Genomic DNA, 24371 nt, shown 5'->3' with positions numbered 1-24371 from the left:
CCGGTCGCAGCGGCGTGGCGCGAAGGGGCCTCCGACGCCCCCTCGGGTCTCGGCCCCCAGGCCGCTCGCCGCCGGCCAGGCCACGGGAGACACGCCGGGCCACACGGGAGCCGGCGCGCCGGCCGTCATTCATACGCAGCGGACCGGAAGCAGAGGGCGGCGTCACTTCCGCCGTCGCGCACCCAAAGCGCTCCCCCTCGGCCGGCCGTGGGAACCTCGGTCCGCCCGCTGTGGGGCGGCGGGGCGGGCCCGGGTCGGCAGGGGCCGCGGGGAGCGCGGGCGGCGGCGGGGCGGTGAGTGAGGGGCTCGCGGCTCCGGGACCGGCCGCCGTCCGAGGCCCGCGCTCCCGGAAGGAGCCCTCGCGGGCGGGAGGGCGCGTGGCCGGGCTGGGGGCCCGGGCTCTCGAGGCGGAGGGCCGGGCGCGGGGCCGGTGCGCTCCTGCGTCCCGGGCGCGGGCGGCGGGGCCCGCGTGCACGCCCGGCTCGGGCTCGGAGCCGCCGGGCCCCCGGCGCCGAGTTCCCGCAGCCGGCGCTCCGAGGGCGGGCGGGCCGCGGGGCCGGAAGAGGGGCCGCGCGGAGGCGGCGCCGTCTGCGCTGCTCTGGCTTCCGCTCCCTTGAGGCCGCGCTAACGGAGCGGCGGGCGGGGACGGCTGGAGTCTGCCCGCGTGTGCTTGCGGGGCGGCGGGGAAGCCGCCGGCGCTGTGCGGCACGAGGGCCGCCGTCCTCGGGCCGCGTCGGAGCGCTGGCCGAAAGCGGGAGAGGGACGCCTCCCTTAAGGCACTCAGGCGTCGCCGTGAGAAACCCCGTGCAAAGCAGGGGCTGGGGTGGGGTCGGGGGAGCTCCTCCGAGGGGGCGCGCGTCGGCGCGGGCTCGCGGGAGGGCGCGGACGCCAGCGCTCCCCAAACGGAGAAGCGGGTGGAAGGGGCAGGGCCGGCTAGCGGCTCTGCTGCCCGCAGGGTCTGGGGACGGAGAGTTCAAGCTTCTGCGCCTGCTAGCAGGTCTTCTGAATGCGGGGTCGGGACGGTGGGTTGCAGGGCGGGCCCGAGGCCCGCTGGTTCGGGGTCCCCGCGCTCCGCGGGTGCGGGTGCCGGCGCGGCGTCCCCGCACGGTGGAGGGGGGTGGCCCGGGCGTCGGCGCGGGGCCGGTCTTCCTCACACACACACACACACACACACACACACGTTGGGTTTTGCGTTGAAGGCATTGGGAAGCCTTAATTTTTGAGGAAGAAAATGAAAAAGAAGTGCGTTTCAGGAACATTAACGTGGCAGCAGTGTTGAGGTCAAGGAGGATAACTCGATTATTGCTGTAGTACACAAAAGCTAGTAAAGACCTGAGTTTGAGTCTAGCGGTGAAGTGAGAAGCAGAGGCACCCGTGGCAGATGTTGTGGAGTCCGCGCCCCGGGAAAGGCCTGCTGCGGGTTTGTGTGTGAGGAGTGGGGCGACTCCGTGAGGGACAGATCTAGGCCTCAGACCTGCTTAACAGACTTGTCATTCGTTAAAGCAAGTGCCCGACAAGGAGATAGGGGGAGACTCTCATAATCTCAATGTTAATCGTACCTGAACTTGAGATGGCTTTAGGACAACCAAGTAGGCTATCTACTAAGCAGGTGGGAATGCGGGATTCGCGCTTGAGAGAGACTGGAGTGCGGACAGACTTGAAGTCCTTCCCTAGAGGTGGTGGTTGAAAATGTGCATCCGTTAGATTGCCAAGGAAGAAGCTGGTAGCAGAACTAAAGGAGACAGACACGGACAGATACGTAGGCAGTGCCAAGAATCGGAGAGACGATGAGCCAGAGGAACAGGAGGAAAGCGGAGTCAGCGTAATAGAACCCCAGGAGGAGGAGGCTTTTTGGAAGAGGACGTGGGTAATGTGTATTCAGCTGGCCAGCATTTACTGAGTCCCTGCTGCCTCCCGGGCACTCTGCTGGACACACACACACCGTGGTCGGTGAGACCAGCCCCGTGCTGGCCCTCACAGAATTGTGTTCTGGTGAGAAAGACAGGCACACAGTGTGCTAACTATTATGAATAAGGACCAGATATTTGGGGACCATGTAACAGTTAAACTTTGTATTTTGTCAGGGGAATGTGCAGAAGATGAGACTTGAAGGATGAACACGATGGGTTATGGGACACTCTCTACTGAAGTGCTGGTGTGAGAAAGAGTGTGATATGTCGAAGGACTTGAAGTGACTCGTGTGGCCTCAGCAGAGAAGTGGGGATGGCCTGAGGTACTGGGTGACGTTTAGTGCGTGTGTACTCTGTGCCGGGTACTGTCGTCACTGCTGTACGTGTGTTACCAGACGATGTAGGCGTCAGAGACGGTGTTCAGAGTCTTATTCTTCACCTTTGGACAGTGAGGAGTGAAGAGTGTTCTAAGCGGGAGAGTGATATGAGGAGATTTGGAGGGAACAGGGTGGTTGTGGGGAGCCTGGTGAAGCTATTACAGTGGCCAGAGGATAGGTGGATGATGGTAGCTCTGTCTAGGGTGGGGATAGTAGTAAGGATTGAAAGGGTAGGTGAATTTGAGATATATTTAAGAAATCTGGTGATTGAATGGGGTGGTGAGGAAGTGGGAGGAGTTAAAGCTGGCTGGAGGGAGGGGGTAAGTATCACTTGAGAAAGGGTGTCCTAGAGGAGGAACTCGTTGGGAGACGAGAGGAGCTTGTGAGGCTCTGTTAGGGCCGTGTTCAGAGGAGGCACCCACCTCAGTGAGGTATCCAAGTCAGGCTGGCAGTCAGGTCTTGGAAGAGAGGCATGGGCTGGAGAGAGAAATTTATAATCACTGGCAAAAGGGTGTAGATCATATTGTCTAGAGCGGTAATTCTCAACCTTTAGAGTGGACCAGAATCACCGGGAAGGTTTGATGTGGATTTCTGGGCCCCACTCCCAGAGTGTTTCCTTCAGTAGGTCTGGCAGTGGAGACCACGAGTTTGCATTTCTAACAGGTTCCCAGGTAGTGCGTCTGATGCTGATCCAGAGGACGCATTTTGAGAAGGTGTAGAGTGAGGCAGGAGGAGACTCAGAGCCTGACCCTGAGGAACTCATTTTTGTTTAAGTGGAATAGGAGGAACCTGCAAAGAAGGCTAAAAAAGAAGTAGGAGGAGAAAATAGTATTTATTACATTTACCACTGGGCTGTGAATACTCTGGTGAGAGCATTTTCATGGAATGATGGGACAAAGGAAATGCGGCATAAGTAGAAGGAATGAAGAAAGAGTATAAAATGTAGATGACTTTCTGAGGAAGTTTTGCTATAAAACAAAAAAGACAGGATGGAGGAATCTTAAATATATTTAAATGTCAACGAAATGATGCTCGATGAAAAGATAGCAGTAGAAAGAAAGAGGCTGGGGGCTGGGGATGGAGAAGATGTAGTTGATAATCCACAGCTCAAGGTTCCAGAGGGGGAAGGAAGAGATAGGATCCAGGTACTGGTGGCATTACGTGGAGAGTCACCTCCTCCTTATTTATCACGTGGGAAAGACGAAAGGATGGGTGCAGGTAAGTTTGTAGATGTGGTGGTGGGAAGTCGACTTGGTTCCTCTCTGACAGCTTCTGTTTTCTCTGTGGAGTAGGTGAGGCCATCTACTGAGATAGAGAAGCAGTTTGAAGGAAAATGGAGAAAGTATGCCTGGTCTTTGCAGAGTGGGGAAGTGAGTAGACCAGAGAAGCAGGCTAGGATTGCCAAGTTGTGTTGAGTGCCCAGATGAGATTGGTGACTCTGCACACGCACAGTGTGTGTGCTCCACTCAGCTGCACTTAGAGTTTGGGTGCAGGCAGGGAGACGGTGGAGAGCACAATGGATAGCTGCATTGTAGAGGAAACGGTGGGGCTGTGGACAAGGGTGCTTAGAGTACAGAAGAGTCTTTGCAAGGCTGGACCATGGAATGGAAGCTGGATAGGAAGTAAAATGACACACTGCAAATAAACCAAGAAGGAGAAAAAGAGATGGGAAAAAATCATTGTTTAGTCATGGGGATTTCTGTGTTACTTATATGCATTTGCCATAGACAGTTCCTAGCATGGGCTAAGAATTCACTCCCACCCACACCACTACTACTACTTTCCTAGGTCGTTGACATTTTTTAAAATGGTAGTTATTAATTTTGTGACATTCTCCTCTTTTTAAAGCAACGCCTAGATTTTAAATTAAACGTACATTTAAAGCATTAAATTTCTTTTATATATCTATAGCTGTATATCTATTTCTATATCTCTATCTACCTATCATCCACACACCACACACCTAGGACTTTGTTCTCTGGAGTTTTAATCTACAGTAAGAATGATATGGCTCTTTTACAGTCTGTTTTGGTCCTGGGTTTGGGAATATACAGGAAAGGAATTGTATAGAAGTAACATGATTTGTTGTAACTCCAGGAAAATATTTTTGAAAATAATGAAGGAGATAAATTGACAAAGTTACACCACAGTTGCTGACCTCTTTAGAAGTTCAGTAGGAGGAAAATAAATTTCTTTCACTGTATATGCATTTCCCAGTCAGAAAGGAGAAGTACTAGAAACCAGAGAAGGCGATTCACAGGGGGAGGAAAAGAAGACAAAAAACTGAAATATGGATGATGAAACACATAACCGTGAGGGTTTTATTTTAGGCCCAACTGCTGTGCTCTGTTTGATGAGGGGAAAAAGTTGGGGCAAAAAGTTGCCAAAAAGGAGAAAGCAGAGGGAACAAGAAACTGGAGGCCTCTATAAATTCGAAGTACAGGTGGAATGGGAGTAAAGAAAAGGAAAAAAAAACAAACCCAAGAAGAAAGAGTGTCTTGGTCCCCTGAAGAGGTTGCTGAGTCAAATCGTTGGAAGAGACAGAGTGATGGAAGAGTGTAGTCAAAGAGGAGAAGAGTTGTGGTAGCTGTCAAGTTTTATTGGCTGAAGATCAAAGCTCCTTGGGGTTGAAGATCTAAATAAATTGAGTGCAGAAAGTTGGAGAAGATCATCAATATAGATGCTAAAATTGTCGAAGATGATGGCAGGGGGAGAGGAGGATGAGCCTGGTGTGGATGTTCTATGCGTTAGCAACAAGGAAGATGCAGGTGTGGATTTCAGGAGAAGATGTTGATAAATGGTCATGGAATTTTTTTCCCAAAGCAGCAATTTAGTCAAAGGTCTCTGTAGACCTCTCTGCTTCTTCAGTAGGAACAAGTCAAAGGAACACTTCTCAGGAGAAGGTTGTAAGAGGGGTCATGTCTCGGGGGGGAGCGGGGCAGGGGTAGTAAAGGTAGAGATAAGAGGAGTGCTTGAGAAACAAGTGGAGAATGCAGAGGAATATGCTGGTGATGAGTAGGGCCTAGAGGATGAGGGGCGATGAAGTTAATGTGGAGAGGGAGAACAGTTGAGCCCAAAGAGGGTGCTGGGGGACTTGCAAGGGGAAAGCAGTTTGTAGCCTAGAGCAGCCATGAGGACTATATAATAGGGAGAGGGACACCGAAGTTGCTAGACAGGCTGAAGCAGTGGCTTCCAACCTTTCTCATCCTTTATTCCCGAGTAAAGTAAGTGAGCACACTTCCATATGTGCGTATTTATTTATCAGTTACATGCATACACTGCTATCAGTGTGTATGTTAATAGTTCATTTTTTAATAGAATATTAACAATCAAAAGAAATTCTAATATTTTCTGCCTGTTTTCCACTGTGGAGACCACTGGGCCAGAGGGACATGTTGCTAATTTAGGGCAGGGGTACAAAGCCTGTTCAGTTTTATGGTTGCAGGATCTTATAAAAAGAACTGACTCCAAGGTTCTGATGGGAATGTTGGCGTCTGTGACGTGACTTCTGCAGTCTTGTGATCTGGGTGCTGACTCTTGTCGCTGGTCTCTACTATAAGCCTTTAATCTGTGATTGTGGAAATGCGTAACTGTCAATACTTTGCTTCTGTTCTTCAGCAGAGAAATTTCCAGTAATGGTTTTTCTAGTATGTTATAAGGATTCTTCTGAGTCTCAACCCTTTGATCAATCCCTCATAAACATTGTTCTGGATGAGTCGACTCCTGTGCTCTTTAGCTATGAACAGTTAGGTCACTGGAAGGACTAGGCTGTGTTCCCCTGTGCACTCAGGAGAGGCGGGTTCACCCTAGTCCTCGTGGGCATTTTAATGAGGAGCTTTCTCCTCAGAATGTGTGTGGTGACCAGCCCCAGGAGCAAGTTTAAAAAGAACCTTTCCAGGGGCTGGCCCGGTGGCGAAGTGGTTAAAGCCCAACACCTTCTGTTTCAGCGGCCCAGGTTCTCGGGTTCGATTCCTGGGCGGCCATGCTGTGGCGGTGCCCCACATACAAAATAGAGGAAGACGGGCACAGATGTTAGCTCAGGGCGAGTCTTCCTCACACACACAAAGAACAATAATAATAACCTTCCGACACCTGTCCTTATATACAGATGATGTATGTAATAATACAATCTTAAGAAGTGACAGCGCTTGCTTCTCAATTTTTGTTGAATTCTTGCTAATAAGAGTTATTAAAAGAATAAGAAAAACTAATGCGACTGTTTGAGATGGGTTATTTTCCTTCTAGTATTGGCCTTTAGACTCCTCATTGTGATTCAGATATTTCAGTAGAGCACAGAATTTGACAATAATTCTGAGGCCATTGTAGATATCTAATACCTTCTTGAAAACTTAAAAAAAAAAAGCCTAGGGGTGTGTGTTTTCGTGTCAGAGTTGGAGAGGGATTAGGGTAGGGGGAAGTGGATGGGGAAGGAACAAACAAAATCCATTTTCAGGCTGATCTTTCATATGCCAAGATTCAACCTACAGCAAGTTTTAATGGCTTTATAAACTCCTGAAAATGAGAGATTACTGTGCAATTGCTGACAGATCCTTAACTCCAGCAGTGCAACTGTGTTGCCTTATTATAATATTAACCTCGAGCATAGAAGACAATTTCAAGCCCGAGAATACTGATCAAAGGATTGAATACAAAGTCTACATTTTTATTTTAATTCCCTGCCTGGAGAAGTATTTGAAAAAGTGACAACCAGCAATAGAACCACGTGATAGCATTGGTATTAGTGGAAAACAAAACTTTTTAATGTTTTGGAATTTCATAAGCCTTTGATGTATAGCTTCACTCTTTTAAAAGCTCCTCGGGACACAGAGCCTTATTATAGGCCATGTGGGAGACAGATAGACATTTTAAAGGAGGTATGGCACCATCCCTCAAGAGACCTTGCTTTTTAAAATAGATTTTAAAGACTGTGGCAGGCCTGAGATGCCACAGTCTATATGTGATCCAATAAGTTGATCATTAGTGTGTTTCTGAGCATTCAGGTTTGGGATTGAGGACCAAGGAGACAAAGGCAGTTGACCTGAATTCTGCAGCAGTGACCTTCATATACAGTCGTCACTTAATGCATCCTCCAACCATTGTGCTCTGTGACACCCGCCCTATGTGAATCTTTCTTTGTTTCTTTCTTATGGAAAGAAGGTTTGAGAGAAGAAATTCTGATATATAGTAAACTTGACCTAAATGCATCAAGGTCGTGTGTGCTGAATATTTTAAAACAGGAAAGGGTACTGTGGCAGGGAGGAGCTTATCGGGATTAAAAGCTTGGATTTGGGTACACAGAAAACTGATAATGCTCTTGCTTCAGGGGGAAAGAACTAGATAATGCCGGTCAGGGGTAAGAAGGAAATTTACCTTTATCTGTAACAACCTTTTGGGTATTTTGAATTTTGTGTCATGTACACAGTATAACTTATGATAAAAGAAAAAATAAATTTTGACATAGATAATTGCTCATTGTCTCTAAATTACGTTCTCTTTTTTTCCTCAGCTGTTTGCAATGGCTGCTACTGTGAACTTGGAACTTGATCCCATTTTTTTGAAAGCACTAGGCTTCTTACATTCAAAGAGTAAGGATTCTGCTGAAAAGCTAAAGGCATTGCTTGACGAATCTTTAGCTCGAGGCGTTGATTCAAGTTACCGTCCATCTCAAAAGGTACCTACGGGGAATGAAAAGCTTGGAGGGGGTTTTGTAAGGCCTGTAGTAGTACAGTGGTAACATTTAGACTGTCTCAAAACTCTCTCTCTGCCAAAAGCTTCTTTCCTGTAGATGAAGAAGAAATTATCTTATTTAGTTTTCTTCTTCCTTCACGCTTTCAGAGAACTGTTGCACTACATAGAGAAGTTGGCTGGGTGTGAGGGATATTCTGTTCTGATACTTTATGTGTAGAGAAACCCACTGTTCATGATATATTTTAATTTCTAATACTTTATGATCAAAACTTTTTTGAAAGCTGCTGAATTACGGCCAGCCCTATTGGCCTAGTGGTTAAGTACTCTGCTTTGGTGGCCCGGGTTCAGTTCCCGGATGCAGACCTATACCACTTGTCTGTCAGTGGCCATGGCTCACATACAAAATAGAGGAAGATTGGCAACAGATGTTAGTTCAGGGCAAATCTTCCTCAGCAAAAAAAAAAAAAAAAAAAAAAAAAAGCTACTGAATGAAACGGTAACTTGTAATTATTCTCTAATGTTTTAAGGGCCAAAAAATCATCAAGTAAAAGCACGGGGATTTTGCAGGGAAGTGAATTGAATATGAGTAGGATAATTTAAGGGAAAAGTAGATGTGGATGAACTGTGAGAACCGTGTGCCCCAATCTTGATAATGACAGAGCCATCGAGCAGCTTTATGTGAAAAGAATATACATTTTGGAATCAGACAAACCTATTATAAATCTCACTGACTTCTTCCTTGTTGTGTGGTAATAGATGACATATCTTGAACCTTTACTGTGTCCCAGGTACTTTTCTGAGTAGTGCGTGTATATAATTAATTTTAATTACGATAATTAAATCGTCTCAGTCCTCTGAGATTAGTTGAGATAGGTGTTGTTTATTTTCCTTATTTTACAATTAGGAAGCTGAGGTGTGCAGTATCTTCATTTCACCTAGCCTCTGTTTCTTTGTTAGTGAAATGGGGGTAATAAGAACTCCCTTGCAAAGTTGTGAAAATTGAAAGAAGTAAAGCACGTAAGTCACCTAGTGTGGTGTCTGCCTGGTGCACAATAGGCTTTTGGTGAATGGCAGCTCTTATTATATTCTCAGTACCCACAACGACATTCTGCCAAACCTTTCCAGAGCTCTAGCCCTGAAACTCCGAGGCACCCAGGTCTGTTGCCCCCTCCAGCTAGAGGAGGGGAGACACAGCTGTGTGACTAGCGCAGTCTCATCCAGAGTCTCGAGCCCCAGACAGGCCAGGTCCCAGGCTCAGCACCCAAGCAAACGGGTATTTTGCCCCCAGCCTTCTTTCCACATTAGCTATGGCATTCTTGATCCTTCTAATTGTCTTTGAATAGTAGAGCCCTTGTGACTTCATTTCTTCTGTCATTCTCCTTCTGGTAGGTTCAACAAGTTCAAATCGACCAAATTAATACACCTCCACAAAACACACTGCCAAGTTCATTCTGCTCTGAGTATTGGTATTTTCCAAATAGGAAAAACCTGTTGTTACTGAAGAAGCAGTATTTTGAGATTCTGAAACAGAAGGAATTTCATCTATTAAAATACATGAAAAATATATTGTGTTTAAAAAGCCTGCTGCCCTTAGGTTTCTAAGTAGAAGTTAACTTCTCTTGGTCAGTTTAGAGAAAATATTCTGTCGGGTATTTAAAAAGCACAGGTTCATTTAATTTTAGCCTTCAGCTGAACAGTTTCCATTTCTAAAATTGTGTGAGAGTGATTTATGCCAGTGTCTTTCATAGGTTAGCAAGTATAAGATCACCTGGGGGCTTTGGTGCACTTATAAACACTAACAACCAGCTCTCCAAGTGTAGTTCCAACATAAAATTAGTTGATATTTTCATTTACCTCAGTGAGTAAGTTGAATGTGAAATAATGAAGTTAGAACTTAACTCATCCATCAATGACTTGAGCAACTTCTTTGCTGAATTAAATAATAGTTTTCAAATACTGCAAGGCTGTGTCCTCAATTTTTTACATTAGAGAGATGATACACTTTTAAGTTTAATCTGCTTTATTAATATTTTCTGCATCACTTTCCTGAGTCTGCACGAGTGGTCACCAGACTTGCTGTAAAGAGTCACCTGGTAAATATTTTAGGTTGTATGGGCCAGATGGTCTCTGTCACACAATCTGATTCTGCTGTGGCAGCATGAAAGCAGCCGTAGGTAACACATCAGTGAATGTGCATTGCTCTGTTCTAACATAACTTTATTTATAAAAACAGGCAGTAGGCCAGATTTGGTCTACTGGCCCCAGTTTACGAACCCCCGATCCAGACAGTCAGCACAGCAGTAAAGCGAGCCCTGCTCCCAATGAGTCTGAAGCCCTGTTTCTCGTCCCTTCCCTTCCCCCTCAGAGGTCACCACTGTTCTGAAGCTGATGTGCAGCTGTCCCATTTATGTTTTTATACTTTTATGTATTATCATAGAAGAATAGACTACACTCAGATGTTCTAGTTGTATTTAGTATGGTAGGGAAATGCCCTCCTTTTTTTGGGGGTGGTAGGGTGGTGATTCCAAGAAGCTACTACATGCATAAACTTTTTGTACCATTAACAATAATAGATAACAAGTATATACATCAGCAAAGCTGTGATATAAGAATAAGGATTAAAAGTTTAAAACAGAATGAAAGGCCAAGCCACAGACTGGGAGAGATATTTGCAAATCATGTATCTGATAAAGGACTTGTATCCAGAATCTATGAAGAACTCTTTAGACTCAGTAATAAAACAAACAACCCCATTTGTTAAAATGGGCAAAAAATTTTAACAAACACTTTACCAAAGAAGATATATGTATGGCAAACAAGCCCTTGAAAAAATGCTCAACATCATTAGCCATTAGGGAAATGTAGATTAAATCCACAATGATATACTAATGCATACCTATTGGAATGTCTAAAATTAAAAAGATTAGCCATACCAAGTGTTGGTGAGGCTGTGAGAGACTGGGACTTGTGTGTACTCCTGGTGGAAATGTAAAATGGTATACCACTTTAGAACATGGTTTGGAAGGTTCTTAAAAAGTTAGACATATGCTTACCATATGATCCAGCTATTCCACTCTGAGGCATGCATTCTAGAGAAATGAAAGTGTGTGTCTACACAAAGACTTAAGACATGAATGTTCATAACAACTTTATTTGTAACAGCCCCAAACTGCACACAATCCAATGTCCATCAATAAGTGAATGGATAGACAATTGTGTTACATCCATTCAATGGAATACTATTTGGCAATATAAGGAATGAACTATTGATACACTCTACAACATGGATGAATCTCAAAATAAATATGCTGAGTAAAAGAATCCAGACAAAAAAGAGTGCATGCTGTATGATTCCATTTATATAGATTTCTGGGAAATGCAAGCGAATCTGTAGTTACAGAAAGCAGAGCAGCAGTTGCCTGAGGATGGGAGAACGCAATTTCTCTAGGGTGTGTACCTCTAGGGTGATTACAGAGGGCCACAAGGTAGCTTTGGGGCATGGTGGGTATGTTCATTATATTGAGTATAGTGTGATGTCTCAGGTGTGAAACTGTATGGTAGCACTTAGCAAATTTTGCACTTTTAAATGGGTGCAGTTCATGTATCAGTTATTTCTCAGTTTTTAGAAAGGGACTTACATTGGTCACAACACATCTTAACTTTTAACTGAAGATTGTTGGATTTATGATCTATTTTGTGTGATGTGTGAGATAGTCTGAATGTTTAATTATGGGTATCTTTTTATTTCACCTTTTAGGATGTGGAGCCACCCAAAATTTCAAGCACAAAAACTATTTCCATTAAGCAAGAGCCCAAAACGTCATCCAGTCTCCCTTCTGGCGGTAGTACTGGCAAGGTCCTCTCAACAGAGACGGCCAGGAAGGAAGCTGAGAAGAGGCCTGCGGATAAGGTAAGAGTTTATGTAATCGAGGAAACAGAAAATCAGTTGCTTATGGACAGAAACAGTGTTTTGTGCTTGCTTCTTTCCTATAACAGTGAGTAAAAGCACATAATAGTCGCTCAGTAAATATATTTTGATAATTATAGATGTTAATTTTTTGAAAAATGAGTAAAATTTAGAAAAATTTTTTGACCATTTACTGAAGTTCTTGTCAGTGACTATTTGAGCCCTAGGGGATGTACTAATTTCAAGTATAAACTTTAATCCATAACTCAGATGTTCTCGATGGAACAGTTATTGAGAAGAATAGCTAGAGGAAAGAAGAAAGATGTAAATGACTAAACGTGGCGTTTGTTACAGCACGGTGTGTACCCTAACAGGGCTTTTGGTAATTCTTGGATCGTCTATTTTGAATGATTTCTGCACATAGTTAATTATCAAAATTTTAGCACTTAGTGAAAAATACATTAAAAAAAACTTTGGTAACCCCTGCCCTCAGGGTGGAGTATTATTAGTCCCATACGTTTACATACTTTTTTCTAAAATATTGGCTATTCCTAAACTATATTGTATTGTTTTCTGTGCTTTTAAATTTGTATAAATGGTATCATGCTGTACATATATGTATATCCTTTAGTAACTTTTTCTCCACTTATTAAAATGTGCTTTAGAAATTTACCTATGTTGATACATGTAGATCTGAATATTTCTTTCAGCTACCATATAATATTTATGAATCAACCAGGTTATCCATTCTCCTACTGATGGTTAGCTTATTTCTCCCTTTTCTCTCTCATAATGGAGCTTCAGTAAGCTGCTTTATACGTATCTCTTTGTGCACATGGTGACAGTTTCTATAGAATATATAGCTGAAAGTGGATGTAATAGGATAGGTACATCTTCAGATTATTAGGTAATACCAAATTACTATCGACAGTGGATGTACTAAATTTATGCTCTCACCAATAAAGTATAAGAATTCCAAATTTGGGGCCGGCCTGGTGGTGCGAGCAGTTAAGTGTGCGTGCTCCGCTGTGGCGGCCTGGGGTTCGCCGGTTCGGATCCTGGGTGTGCACCGACGCACCAATTGTTAGGCCACGCTGTGGTGGCATCCCCTATAAAGTGGAAGAAGATGGGTACAGATGTTAGCCCAGGGCCAGTGTTCCTCAGCAAAAAAGAGGAGGATTGGCATTGGATGTTAGCTCAGGGCTGGTCTTCCTCACAGGAAAAAAAAAAGAATTCCAAATTCTCCATGTCTTATCAGATTTTTTAATTTTTGCTAATCTGACAGGTATATCTAAAACATTTATATCTTAAAGAGAGGAGCCAGAATTTGCTTTGAAGCGAGTATGACAATGTGTTAAGTCTGGATGACTGGTAGATAGTTCATCATTTACTTCTTTTCAATATATTTTAAATATCAGTAGTTCATTATTAAAAATATTTAAAATAAAAATAGCCTTTAAAAATAGACTTAGTAGTGCTGTGGCTTCTCGATTCAAAGCATCTGATAGGGGAAAAAAGGAGGGGAGTATAAGTAAATGCATTGAACTTCGAGAATTCTTTAATGGGTAAAAGAGTACAAAGAGAAATACAGAGACGTGCTAAACCGTTCTGACTTATTTCTTTCTACCTTGCTGGTTTCTTTTAACATACTGATGATGCATTCATTATAAATCTTCTGCAGATCTTTAGTCTGTACATCTGTCCCTAACCATATGACGGTGTGTGTCAAGTGGACCTGGTCATTTCACGTTGTCTATTTATCTGTCTCTCGGTGATTTAAAGTTTACTCTGACACGTTACTTTCTGATTGGGTGCTTTTTATAGATGAAGTCTGACATCGCTGAAGCAGTTGATCTTCCAAAGAAACCTAGACTGGAGAAGCCAGAGACACGGTCCTCTCCCATTACCGTGCAGACCAGCAAGGACTTAGCTATGGCTGACCTTTCCAGTTTTGAGGAGACGAGTGCTGACGATTTTGCTATGGAGATGGGCTTGGCCTGTGTTGTTTGTCGGTGAGTTATACCTTGCCACAGATTCTTTGTTTCTTTGTAAAGAGCAAACAACTAAGGAAAAAAATCAGACCAATTGTTGGATGTTTTTATTTTGTGTTTATTATTTGGAGGAAGGGTAGGAGAGAAGTAGATTATTCCCTATGAACTGCCCATAAACATCGTAACATCTTGAAAATTGTCAAATATTTCATCTTCCTGACTGTGGCATCTTTAATCTGTTACGTTGTAACATTTTCTGCATTCTTGGGTTCTAGAGGGAAAGCAATTATTGCTTTATTCTGTAGTGAGGAAGAGTATGTTCAGCAGACTCAATTATTTCCATCTTTTTTTTTAAGAAGTCTGTTTTTTTTTCTGAATTGTTGACAGTACTTGTAAACTGTTATATATCACTTCCTAAAACACCATTAAATATTTTCCAAAGAATAATCAAAATGGTTCATGTAGGTTATTCTGAGTGTTATTTTGAAACATGGATACATAATTATAAAAACATAGGTAATTCTGCTTAGTAGAAGATGCATTTTAAAAATCAGAATAACTGGATTTTAAACTTCTTGATGCCAGGGGCTATATTTTTAATTGTTAATGGCTTTCACTGCCTAGCACAACAGAAAAGATTACCGTCTTTGTTGCTATTTTCTTGATGAAAATGTTAAATTCTGGTGCATTGGGACTGAGTAAAGAACTATAAGCTTTTGTGGACCCCATAGAGAATGAGTTAATGTACTTCTGAATAGGGTCATTTGTTAGAGCTTCATGTTTTCATATGTATTTATTTCAGCCTTTATCTACCAGGATGGTTATCATTTTTAAATAAAGAAATGGTGAAATGAGAATGTGGAGAGAACTTGTAAGTGTGGCCCTCCATCAGGAAACTAGTGATAGTCTAAGGCTGTGGGGATTGCTTTTTGTGTTACTGGAATTGATACTCTTTTGATACATGTGTTGCTTCCTTCTGTTCAGTTGGTTAGACATTTATTTATTGAACACCCTGTGTCTGCACAGTGATGTGCTGGGCGCTGTAGATGATTAGGTCCAGTTCCCACTTTTAGGCAGCTCATACATTAATGAAGAAGGTAGAACAACATGTAGGTGACAAATATAAAGGAATTTAATAGAGGGACAAAGACAATGTTATGAAACTGTTGGAGGACTAGCTGAAGTCTACTGCCGCTGGAGAAAGAAAGAGATGACAAGGAGGATATGGCCAAATTTAGTACTGAGGCACCTTATGTATTTATTAACGCTGGAGCATAAGCTTTAGAAGAAATGAAGTGCTTGTGCAGGCTACATGCTGGGGTTTGTTATTTTTCTCTTTGGTTTTCTGGAGTTTTTACTCTCTTTAATGTATCAGACTTTACCAGAACTACCCTGAAATGGCTTTAAATTGTTGCATTCAAATAAGTGCAATATTTAATGATATCTTTTCTTAGGCAAATGACGGTGGCATCTGGTAATCAATTAGTGGAATGTCAGGAGTGCCACAATCTCTACCACCAAGATTGCCATAAGCCCCAGGTGACAGACAAGGAAGTGAACGACCCTCGCCTTGTGTGGTATTGTGCTCGATGTACTAGACAAATGAAGAGAATGGTAGGAATCATTTTTCTCTGTTTTAAACAGTCTCTGTCAATTATTTTGTTGATATGTGCTTTTCAAAATAAAAATTTGAGCTTTTAAGACAGTGAAAAAAATGTCACATAAGCTGATTATTTAAATGTCTGTATATATAGTGTATGTGTGTGATTTGTGTGTCTGCCTGAAGACCAGACTATGTTATGTGCATTTTTCTCTGTTCAGCTTTTTGCTTATTCTGCTATAGATAAACAGGACTGGAGACCCACAGCATATGAATAATTCTTACTAGCGTGTCAGTGTAGTTATAAACATGTAGTTATAAACCATACAGAGCACGGGGGGAAGTGGTGAGATACCAGCCCCAGGCTCTGGAGCGTCTGGTGAGGATGTTGAAACGTCTGCTCCTGAGTGAGCCTGAACCACCAGACCCACAGGCCGTGCACAGAGGCAGTGCTTCTGCGGACACCCTGCCCTTCCGTCCTGTGTCTGCCGTCAGTCCTTCCCTCTCGTCGTCCTGCAGGGACCATTCACCCCGCTCTCCCAGTGCACTTTCTCTGTCTACTGCTCACTGACGTAACTGCCTTTAGTATCATTGTGAAACATGTTTTGATTTGTTATAGTAGATAGTTTTCCAACTTTTATTCATTTAAAAAGTAGACAAATGAACTTCGTCACTTTCCTTTTAAAGAAATCCAGTTGTTATTTACTTCGGTGACTTGCTCCCCTGCCTCCTGCTCCCCTGCCTTAGATTAGGGGCTCTTGATAGATGAGGTCCCATGTCTGGTAACCAAATGAATTCCTACGTAAATTTTTCTGACCAAATGTATCTTTCTAAAGTGCAAAGTACTTAGTTAAAACTGAAAAATCAAGATATCTATTTTACTTTTTAATCAGTTAAGTCAGATACAGGAAATGTTTTTATTCATTCTTATGAAAAGTAGTAAAATTTCAGTAGTATGTATACTTTCTGTTTGTAACAGGAAATGTCTGTGACAAGGTGCAATTTTTTCTGCTCAGTCTGATTTTTATTGAATTTATTATTTAAACTAGCCCTCTAGGACCTCAACCAAAATGATTCTGGGTGAGCAATATAGTGCATTCCAGGGCATTGACAGAAGTAGTCACTAAGAATTGGTACTAGTCAAATAAATAATTCGTGACAATAATGTCTTTCTTTAGTATATCTTCAAAGTTTTTTTAATTATTTCAGTGTAAGTCTCTTAATAAAGTAAGCACTGTCCCCTCTAAGTTTTTCTCCCCCATTTTTTATGACTAAGTTTACACCAAATCTATATTTATGGTTCTGACCCTCTTTCTGGAGTGAACTTTGGCAGCTGACCAGGTATCCTACAGTTACTTTAAGTTCAACAACTTTAAAATTAAAATGGTTTTCTTCCCCGCTCAACTTTGTCCCCAATTGCCTGAACTAGAAAACATGATCCTTGATGCCTCTCTTAATTCCGTATCCCTTTGTTTACCAAATTTGTTAATTTGACCCTTCTGTATTTCTCAGATCTGTTCCTTTTGCTCTTATTACCCTGTTCCACAAATCCCTCATTTCTTGTCTATTGCTTTACCCTCTTAGGAGGTCTCCTTGCTTCCCTTCAATCTACTTTATGTACTGCAATTAGAATTATTCTTCTAAAATATTTATCTAACTTTATCTGCTTAAATATGCCCAATGGCTCTGAATTACTTGTATAATGAGGTTATGCTCATTCGGGTGGGTATGTGGACCTTCTCTCTTTGACCCTAGTCTGCCTTTGTACCTTTCTCTCCCACCACTTCACCATATACGCCCATGCACCCTGGCCATGCCAGACTAAGTGTATCATTCCCTGAGTATGTGGTGAACTTTCATGTTCCCATATATTCTGCTTCTCAGCTTCTCTTCCTCTGGGATACCTTTTATTCTTTATCAGCTTTGCAAATTGAATGTCTAGTTATTTGTGGCTGAGCCCATGTTTCATTCATTGGCGTAGCACCGGAGCAGAGCTCAGGACCGGATGCATCCTGCGTTGTTGTTCTCGTGTTAAGATACGTAAAATGGAGGGGATGTGGATTAGTACCAGAAGTCAGCAGTCAACATGTTCAGTCTGTGTGTCTGTGAGTCAAAGTACTGAATGGGGAGCCCTGATTAGTGTTAGGACATGGTTAGAGTCCACCTAGAGTGGACCTGGTGCAATACCAAAGACCATGATCTGAAGTGAGATCCTGATTCGTGAAGATCAGGATCCAGCAAACACAGGTTTAATGAGAGAAAGGAATTTGGAGACAGTGGGGATGCTAAATCCAGTCATTGTAGCTATACTTGCGTTCAGTGAGGTTTTCATATGTGTGTTGGTTGTTGCTCCAGGGTATCTCAGAGATACTGTAAATAGCATCTTACATCCCCTCTCTCCTTGCAACAGTTTCTCCAACGAGGGCAGGTTATGCAGTAAACATCATTATAGGAAGACTTAGTTAAGAATGTTGTGATCATGTGTGGCTGGGTCCAAGGCCATTCTTCAGTTATAATTTTCTCTCTACCCGGTAATGAGTTTTGCCCCAGCACTAGGTAAGAGACTCGTAGGACTTATTGCAGTGGTTCTCAACCTAAGGTGGTAACACACTCCTACTCAGCAGCATTTAGAAATAGGTGGTATTTTTGATTGTTGCCAAAATGGCAATTATAGCCCTGAGTGGGGGAATTTCATACATTCTGCAATGTGTGAGGCAGTCACCCAGTGAAAAATTGTAGTGCCTTTGTCAAGCAATACTGAGTCAGTGGTAATATCCTAGTTCCTTTACGGGCATTTTCTATTTGATAACATAGAAATTTGTTCTCTTTGATAACAGAGAAATTTGTGAACTTTCTCTAAGAATTCAGTGTGCCTAGTTCTGCAGTGTGGAAGAACCTCAAAAAGGTTCATTGTTTATCGCTAATAGTTTTTTCTCCCTGTTCTGTGTTTAAAACCATAAATTGATCTGAACTACCTTTTAACTAACCGTCAGTTACTTAGACTTTTGCCTGAACCCCTAGAAGAAAACTTCTGTCTTGATGAACAATAGTAAGAAATAAATGCACTTCATTGTGAGTGAAGCTGATTACAAATAGTTTGTGATTTTCCTTTTTTTTCTTAAATAATTTGGTTTGTCTTGTTTAAGTGTGAGTCAAAGTACTGAGTGGGGAGCCATGATTTCTAAAGCTTCATATTATCTTTACTGTTTATAGACTAATAAAGTTTATAAAACCATTAATATGATGATAAAAATGATTTCTCCAAGAGTCTATATTTTCAATGTCATCACAATATATTTTTTGTGTGTGTGTGAGGAGGATCAGCCCTGTGCTAACATCTGCCAATCCTCCTCTTTTTTTTTTGATGAGGAAGACTGGCCCTGGGCTAACATCCGTGCCCATCTTCCTCCACTTTATATGGGACAGGCCACAGCATGGCCTGACAAGCAGTGCATCAGTGCACGTCCGGGATCCGAGCTGGTGAACCCCAGGCCGCCTCAGCGGAGCGTGTGCACTTAACCAGCCCCGTCATCACAATATTTTTTAAATGTTCAACTCTATTTCAATTCAATGAAGAGTCCTGTGATAGATTTTTATTGTCTTTTTTGTGCATTCAACTAAGATTTTGTAGCTAATTTAATCTTAACACTGATTTTTACAGGCTCAAAAAACTCAGAAACCACCCCAGAAACCAGCCCCCACCGTTGTTTCTGTAGCTCCAGCTGTCAAAGACCCGTTGATTAAGAAACCAGAAACTAAACTCAAACAAGAGACAACTTTTCTAGCATTTAAGAGAACGGAAGTCAAGGTACAGTACATTCCATTTTATCTAAGATTGGATTTTAATTTAGATGACTAAATAATAGTTACTTGGAAAAAAATTAATGGGGAACTTTATATACTAAATGGCCATATGTTGGAAATTAAGGCTGCACTGCTATTAACAGTAGGTAGAAAGAAGACACTTAAGTAATTTAACGTCGCCTCTGCCGTGTCTCTTTTGATCGCAATGTGGAACTGTCTGTGCGCGGTCCAAGGTGGTGTTGTTCACCACCATTCCTGCGTGGTCAGACCCTCACCTCCCTCTGGAGGTCAGCTGTGGGCCTGAGACCTCTGCCCTCAGCAGCCGCGGTTTGTCCTCACGGTACTCTGCTGACGGCCCTGCAGCTTCTCTTCTCCCTGCTATTTGGCTGGCACAGAAGTTTTCCTGCTGCGTCCTGTTGTTTCTTTTATTGTCATGAGCTTTCACGGTACCCACCTCTGATTGTGAGGAGCCGCATGGTCCAGTGAGAGTGTCACCTTTCTCATTCCTAGGCTTGCCTCCTTGAAATCACACTACCTTCTTGTTGATATCCTGGCATTTGATGTCATGAAATCTTTTTCTAATCTAATTTTATAACAAAAAAAGTGCTTTAACTGAGTTAGATGTTCCAATTTTAAGCAGAGTACCAAAGATGGAAGAAAAAAATATCAGCCCCAAATTCTCAAAGGTTGTCCCCAGAAAATTCTGAAGATATTACCTTGTCCAAGTGGCTGTAAGTAGCAAAGATAAAGAACCTTGTTGTGATGATAAAGAATGTGAATATAAAGTACTCTGAGAAAGATACTGATCATTTTATTTGCAGATCATTTTTTAAATTAATTTACCAGGGAAGAGTTGATGCCCAAGGAATATCCATTATTGATTTGTCATATAGAAACTGGATGAATTGGAATAGAAGTAAGAATAATTTATTGAAAGTAATTAAGGTTGCTATATTCTATATTTAAATCACTTTTAGGTAGATTTTTATACTAACCTGTTATACCGAAGTTTATTTTTAGGAAATCCAACATGGAATCTTCTAATGGCAAATAAATTAAAGCCTTGACTGTCGCGTTTGTTCTGATTAAGAGGTTTTGGTGTTTTTATGATAAAAGTGAATAAATTTTTACTGTGAAAAACATTTGTCCTCATTCATATATGAAAAGCAAATTGCTTTCTAACTGGGATAATGGGCAAGAAAATATTCATAGTTAAAAACAGTTGAGAAATTTATTTTCCACACTGAAATAGTAAGAAATTTACTTGGTCCCCTTGTCTGTGTCGTTTCACTTGTGTGTGTCCAGATAGTATGGTGAGCTGTCTGTCATTCTGCTGAAAGGCAATACCAGTGACAGCAAGCTATTAAAGTGAGATGCTGTGCACACAGAACTTGCTTTCTCCTCTGTGCTTCGTAAGTGCGGGGCTGCTTAATGACTTCAGATAGGTTTTCTTCTGTGAAGTTTGTGGAAAGATCATTTAGCCAGGTGGCAGACAGTTTTTTGTTTAATAGACAGAAAAGGAAAAAAATTAGATCTTTCATAACTGAAAATTTAAAGTTTGCTACACCTGTGTCCCTTTCCTTCCTTGACTAACTTTTTCTCATTACCTGTATGCATTCCTCTAGGAATTTATAATTTATGTAAAGTTTATCTTCTCTGGATAACCTTACCCGATGGTTATTGTATGAGGTTACTGTAAAAAGTCCTATCATTTTTCAGAGTATGTGAACAAAAATCTAGACTTCTCTTAAAAAATAAGGACCTCAGAGCTCTCTATTTTAGTCACTACATTGGTTACAAATGTTTATATGTAGACAGTATTGAAGGCTACTTTGTAAGAACTAAAAACGTTTTTATCAACTCTTTCAGAGTTCAGTTCTAAAATATAACTGGATGTATTTTAGGCATGATAACTACCATATTTTTAAGTAAGATATTATTGGTAAGACTTTTTCTTTTCCCTATGTGAATTTGACACTTTTGTAAATCTTAAGAATATGAAGGTAGAAAGAGTGCCAGTGAGAAGTTCAATTCATAATTAATTTGAACAAAGCACATTTTTGCTTAATGTGAAGGTGAAAAAAATTTGTTCTTGTGGGAATAGGAGCAATATTTATTTATATAGTGGCATTGGTATAATTGTTAGCTTTTGACTGGCCAAGGAAGTTAATTAGAGAAATTGAAGTGTTATACCTTTAAGAAGTAAATCTGAGAGTGAGTGGGACCTACCCAAAATGTCACTGTGCAGCTTATGGGGCAGTTGATAACATCCTTTACACAGAAGCAGGGATCTCTTGTGTGATAGTTTTGACGGAGACGTAGACGAATTATGAAAATAAAGTCATGAGACCTTTTTAATATATCAGCAGAGTTGTACAATTCCAAGTAGTCGAAGTTGCACATCTGTATATATTTTGCAGTGTAGTAGCTATTTGCTTGAAATTTGGGGGGGGAAATGGTTTTTTTTTTTTAAAAAAATTGGGTTCAGAATCTCATACATTGACTCCATAAATAATTATTGAATGAATCTCTTTATCTCAGACATCTCATAAATACCCCGAGTGCCACCACTTTTTTCCGTTAAGAGTGGATTCTATTTTTGAAATGATCCACAAGCCATTTGGAGCAAAGTCTAAAGAATTAGATGTTTTACTGAGCTAGATAATACCTTTTTGGGTAAAACAAGTTAAATCATTAAATCTGATTTTCTGATATGACTTATAATTGAATCTAAAAACAATTCTCAAAAAGGAATTTTGTGTATTTCTTTTTTGGAATCGTTAGAACAAGAATGTGGCATCTAAAAATTTCTTCTTTGGAAATGGTAGCACCCATTAGCTATGGATAAGTTTTGTTGTATGTGTTTTTTCACATCAGTTTCATAAGAACTTAATTTTGGTGGTGTAATTTAAATTTCCCAAGTCATTACTTTTGTTTAAAAAGTCCAACAGTTAAACTTGTTATATATTTAAGAATATTATATTAGGTATGAATTATACTTGGCTCTAATGTTATATTAATCTTATTTTTTTTAGCCATCCACAGTTATTTCAGGAAATTCTTCTAGTACCAGTGTTTCCTCTTCAGTAACTAGTGGCCTAACTGGATGGGCAGCTTTTGCAGCCAAAACTACTTCTTCTGGTCCATCAACAGCAAAATTAAGTTCAACGACCCAAAACAATAGTGGGAAACCTGCTACCTCATCAGCTAACCAGAAGCCTGTGGGTTTGACTGGTCTGGCAACCTCATCCAAAGGTGGAATTGGTTCCAAAATAGGTTCCAGCAACAGCGCTGCACCAACTGTACCATTGAAACCACCACCACCTCTGACTTTGGGCAAAACTAGCCTCAGTCGCTCTGTTAGTTGTGACAATGTTAGCAAAGTAGGTCTTCCTAGTCCAAGTAGCTTAGTTCCAGGAAGCAGCAGCCAACTGAGTGGGAATGGAAATAGTGGGACATCAGGGCCTGGCGGAAGTGCCACCAGCAAAACCACCTCGGAACCGAGCAGCTCTCCCTCCGCGTCCCTTAAAGGTCCAACTTCCCAGGAGTCACAGCTCAATGCCATGAAGCGATTACAGATGGTCAAGAAGAAGGCCGCCCAGAAGAAACTCAAGAAGTAATGTGGCCAAGCAGGTTTTTATATCATGTTACCCTAAAGATTAAAATCTTATTATTAGGACATAAACTGTCGTACACTATAATTTAATAAAAATCTTCATAATGAAATTTCTATTATTTCTTACCTTAAAATACTAAATGTTATTTGACAGAACTTGGAAATCTTTGGTATTTTAAATCTGTTTAATGTTTTTATTTTAACAATTCCCATACTGTGAGTGAAAACAATGATTAGAATGACTAATTCTTTTTTTTTGGTGAGGAATATCAGCCCTAAGTTAACATCTGCTGCCAATCCTCCTCTTTTTGCTGAGGAAGACTGGCTCTGAGCTAACACCTGTGCCCATCTTCCTCTATTTTATACGTGGGGCGCCTGCCGCAGCATGCCTTAATGAGCGGTACGTAGGCCTGGGCCCAGGATCCGAACCTGAGAACCCTGGGCTGCTGAAGCGGAGCACTCAAACTTAACCGCTACGTCACTGGGCCGGCCGCTAGAATGACTAATTCTTGATGAGAACTTCCGGAATCCCAGAAGACTGGTAGCATATATGAATTTAAAAAAAAGGAGTAGTTCCTCTTTTAGCAAAGCCCAAGGATTGATCCTGCTGAATAAGGTGCCTTACAAGGTGGCAGGATGACCCAGTACAAAGTTTTCTACTTTCCCTCCAATATTCTGGATATTCAATGTCCATCCCCAGCCTCATTTCAATTGATTCTCCCTCTCCACCGAAATAGTTCATCTCCCCTTTTTCAAAATTAATTTTTCATAATTGATTTCTCATACCCCTGTATTATGTCTTTACCTTTTTCACCACCTGTATCAATTATTTAGGGATTTATCTCTTCAAATAGATTGTGAACGCCTGCACCCTTTTAATGCAACACTTTTCTCACATTGCCAGTGTAACATATGCACATAGTATATACTTAATAAATGTTGAATTGTGATTTATCCTGGTTACACACATTCCTGAGAATTCTTGAGAAAAACACCCATTCCAAGAGTTTTCATGGATAGATAATTTCTGACTTGTTTACATACTGATAGCTTCTTCCTAAACCATGAAAAAGAGTGCTGTTTTATTTTTATTACCCAAAAACGTTATGGCATTTTACCTAATTTTAGTTAACTTTGTATAAAAGAAGCTCCTACATAATGATTAATTCTTGAGATTGTTTTGAAGTATGTGTGTGTACAGAGTGTGAAGGGTCTGAGTTGTTGCCTTATTTGCAAGCCAACAAATTAGCCTGCCGTTGTTTTACATGTATATTCTGAGGAAGACACAAGGCTTTCTGGATCAGAGGAATGGTGTCTTTCTCACAGAAAACACGGCGGCCGTTTTGTACGTTGTGAATACCTCATTTCATCCAGAAACTGCAAATCCAGTGGATTCCCAGACTTACTAGACTGAGCAGCCTTGTTCCTTCAGCTTTGATGTGAGTCACTGAATCTTCGCTGTAACCTCTAAGCTCAGG

The 24371-nt window shown here is 41.6% G+C and overlaps 2 protein-coding genes across 10 annotated transcripts in view; one reads left to right on the top strand and one right to left on the bottom strand.

The window, feature by feature from the left end:
- Positions 1-306, bottom strand: part of GSTCD (glutathione S-transferase C-terminal domain containing) — a 126049-nt gene extending 125743 nt beyond the window's left edge. For 2 of the 4 annotated variants that reach the window (XM_058549846.1, XM_058549848.1), the window contains exon 1: positions 2-305. In XM_058549846.1, the coding sequence (XP_058405829.1) occupies positions 2-133 (132 nt within the window). In that variant the 5' untranslated portion in view covers positions 134-305. Of the gene's footprint in view, position 1 lies in introns of all 4 variants that reach the window. The other 2 variants (XM_058549847.1, XM_058549853.1) reach the window with 2 other exon arrangements.
- INTS12 (integrator complex subunit 12) lies at positions 216-23847 on the top strand. Of its 6 annotated transcripts, XM_058549854.1 has the most exons (8): positions 1172-1992; positions 2085-2191; positions 7794-7958; positions 11733-11885; positions 13707-13894; positions 15328-15487; positions 19135-19281; positions 22313-23847. In XM_058549854.1, the coding sequence occupies exons 3-8, from the start codon at positions 7803-7805 to the stop codon at positions 22895-22897; spliced, it is 1389 nt and encodes a 462-aa protein (XP_058405837.1). In that variant the 5' UTR covers positions 1172-1992; positions 2085-2191; positions 7794-7802; the 3' UTR covers positions 22898-23847. The 6 variants fall into 6 exon arrangements, with proteins under 6 accessions (XP_058405839.1, XP_058405842.1, XP_058405837.1 ...); XM_058549856.1 differs by lacking the exons at positions 1172-1992; positions 2085-2191 and adding an exon at positions 216-293; XM_058549859.1 differs by lacking the exons at positions 1172-1992; positions 2085-2191 and adding an exon at positions 751-823.
- Positions 23848-24371: the final 524 nt, after the last annotated feature.

The sequence above is a fragment of the Diceros bicornis genome, chromosome 11 (assembly GCF_020826845.1).
Source record: "Diceros bicornis minor isolate mBicDic1 chromosome 11, mDicBic1.mat.cur, whole genome shotgun sequence".
Lineage (NCBI taxonomy): Eukaryota > Metazoa > Chordata > Mammalia > Perissodactyla > Rhinocerotidae > Diceros > Diceros bicornis.
Note: the sequence above shows the minus strand (reverse complement) of the source record. Positions and strands in the feature narration are given on the sequence as shown.

Excerpts from the sequence above, each read along its gene's own strand:
- INTS12 (XM_058549856.1), top strand. The coding sequence starts at position 7,803 with ATGGCTGCTACTGTGAACTTGGAACTTGATCCCATTTTTTTGAAAGCA. Across the intron at positions 7,959-11,732 it reads GTTACCGTCCATCTCAAAAG|GATGTGGAGCCACCCAAAAT; the intron begins GTACCTACGGGG and ends TTCACCTTTTAG. Across the intron at positions 15,488-19,134 it reads CTAGACAAATGAAGAGAATG|GCTCAAAAAACTCAGAAACC; the intron begins GTAGGAATCATT and ends TGATTTTTACAG.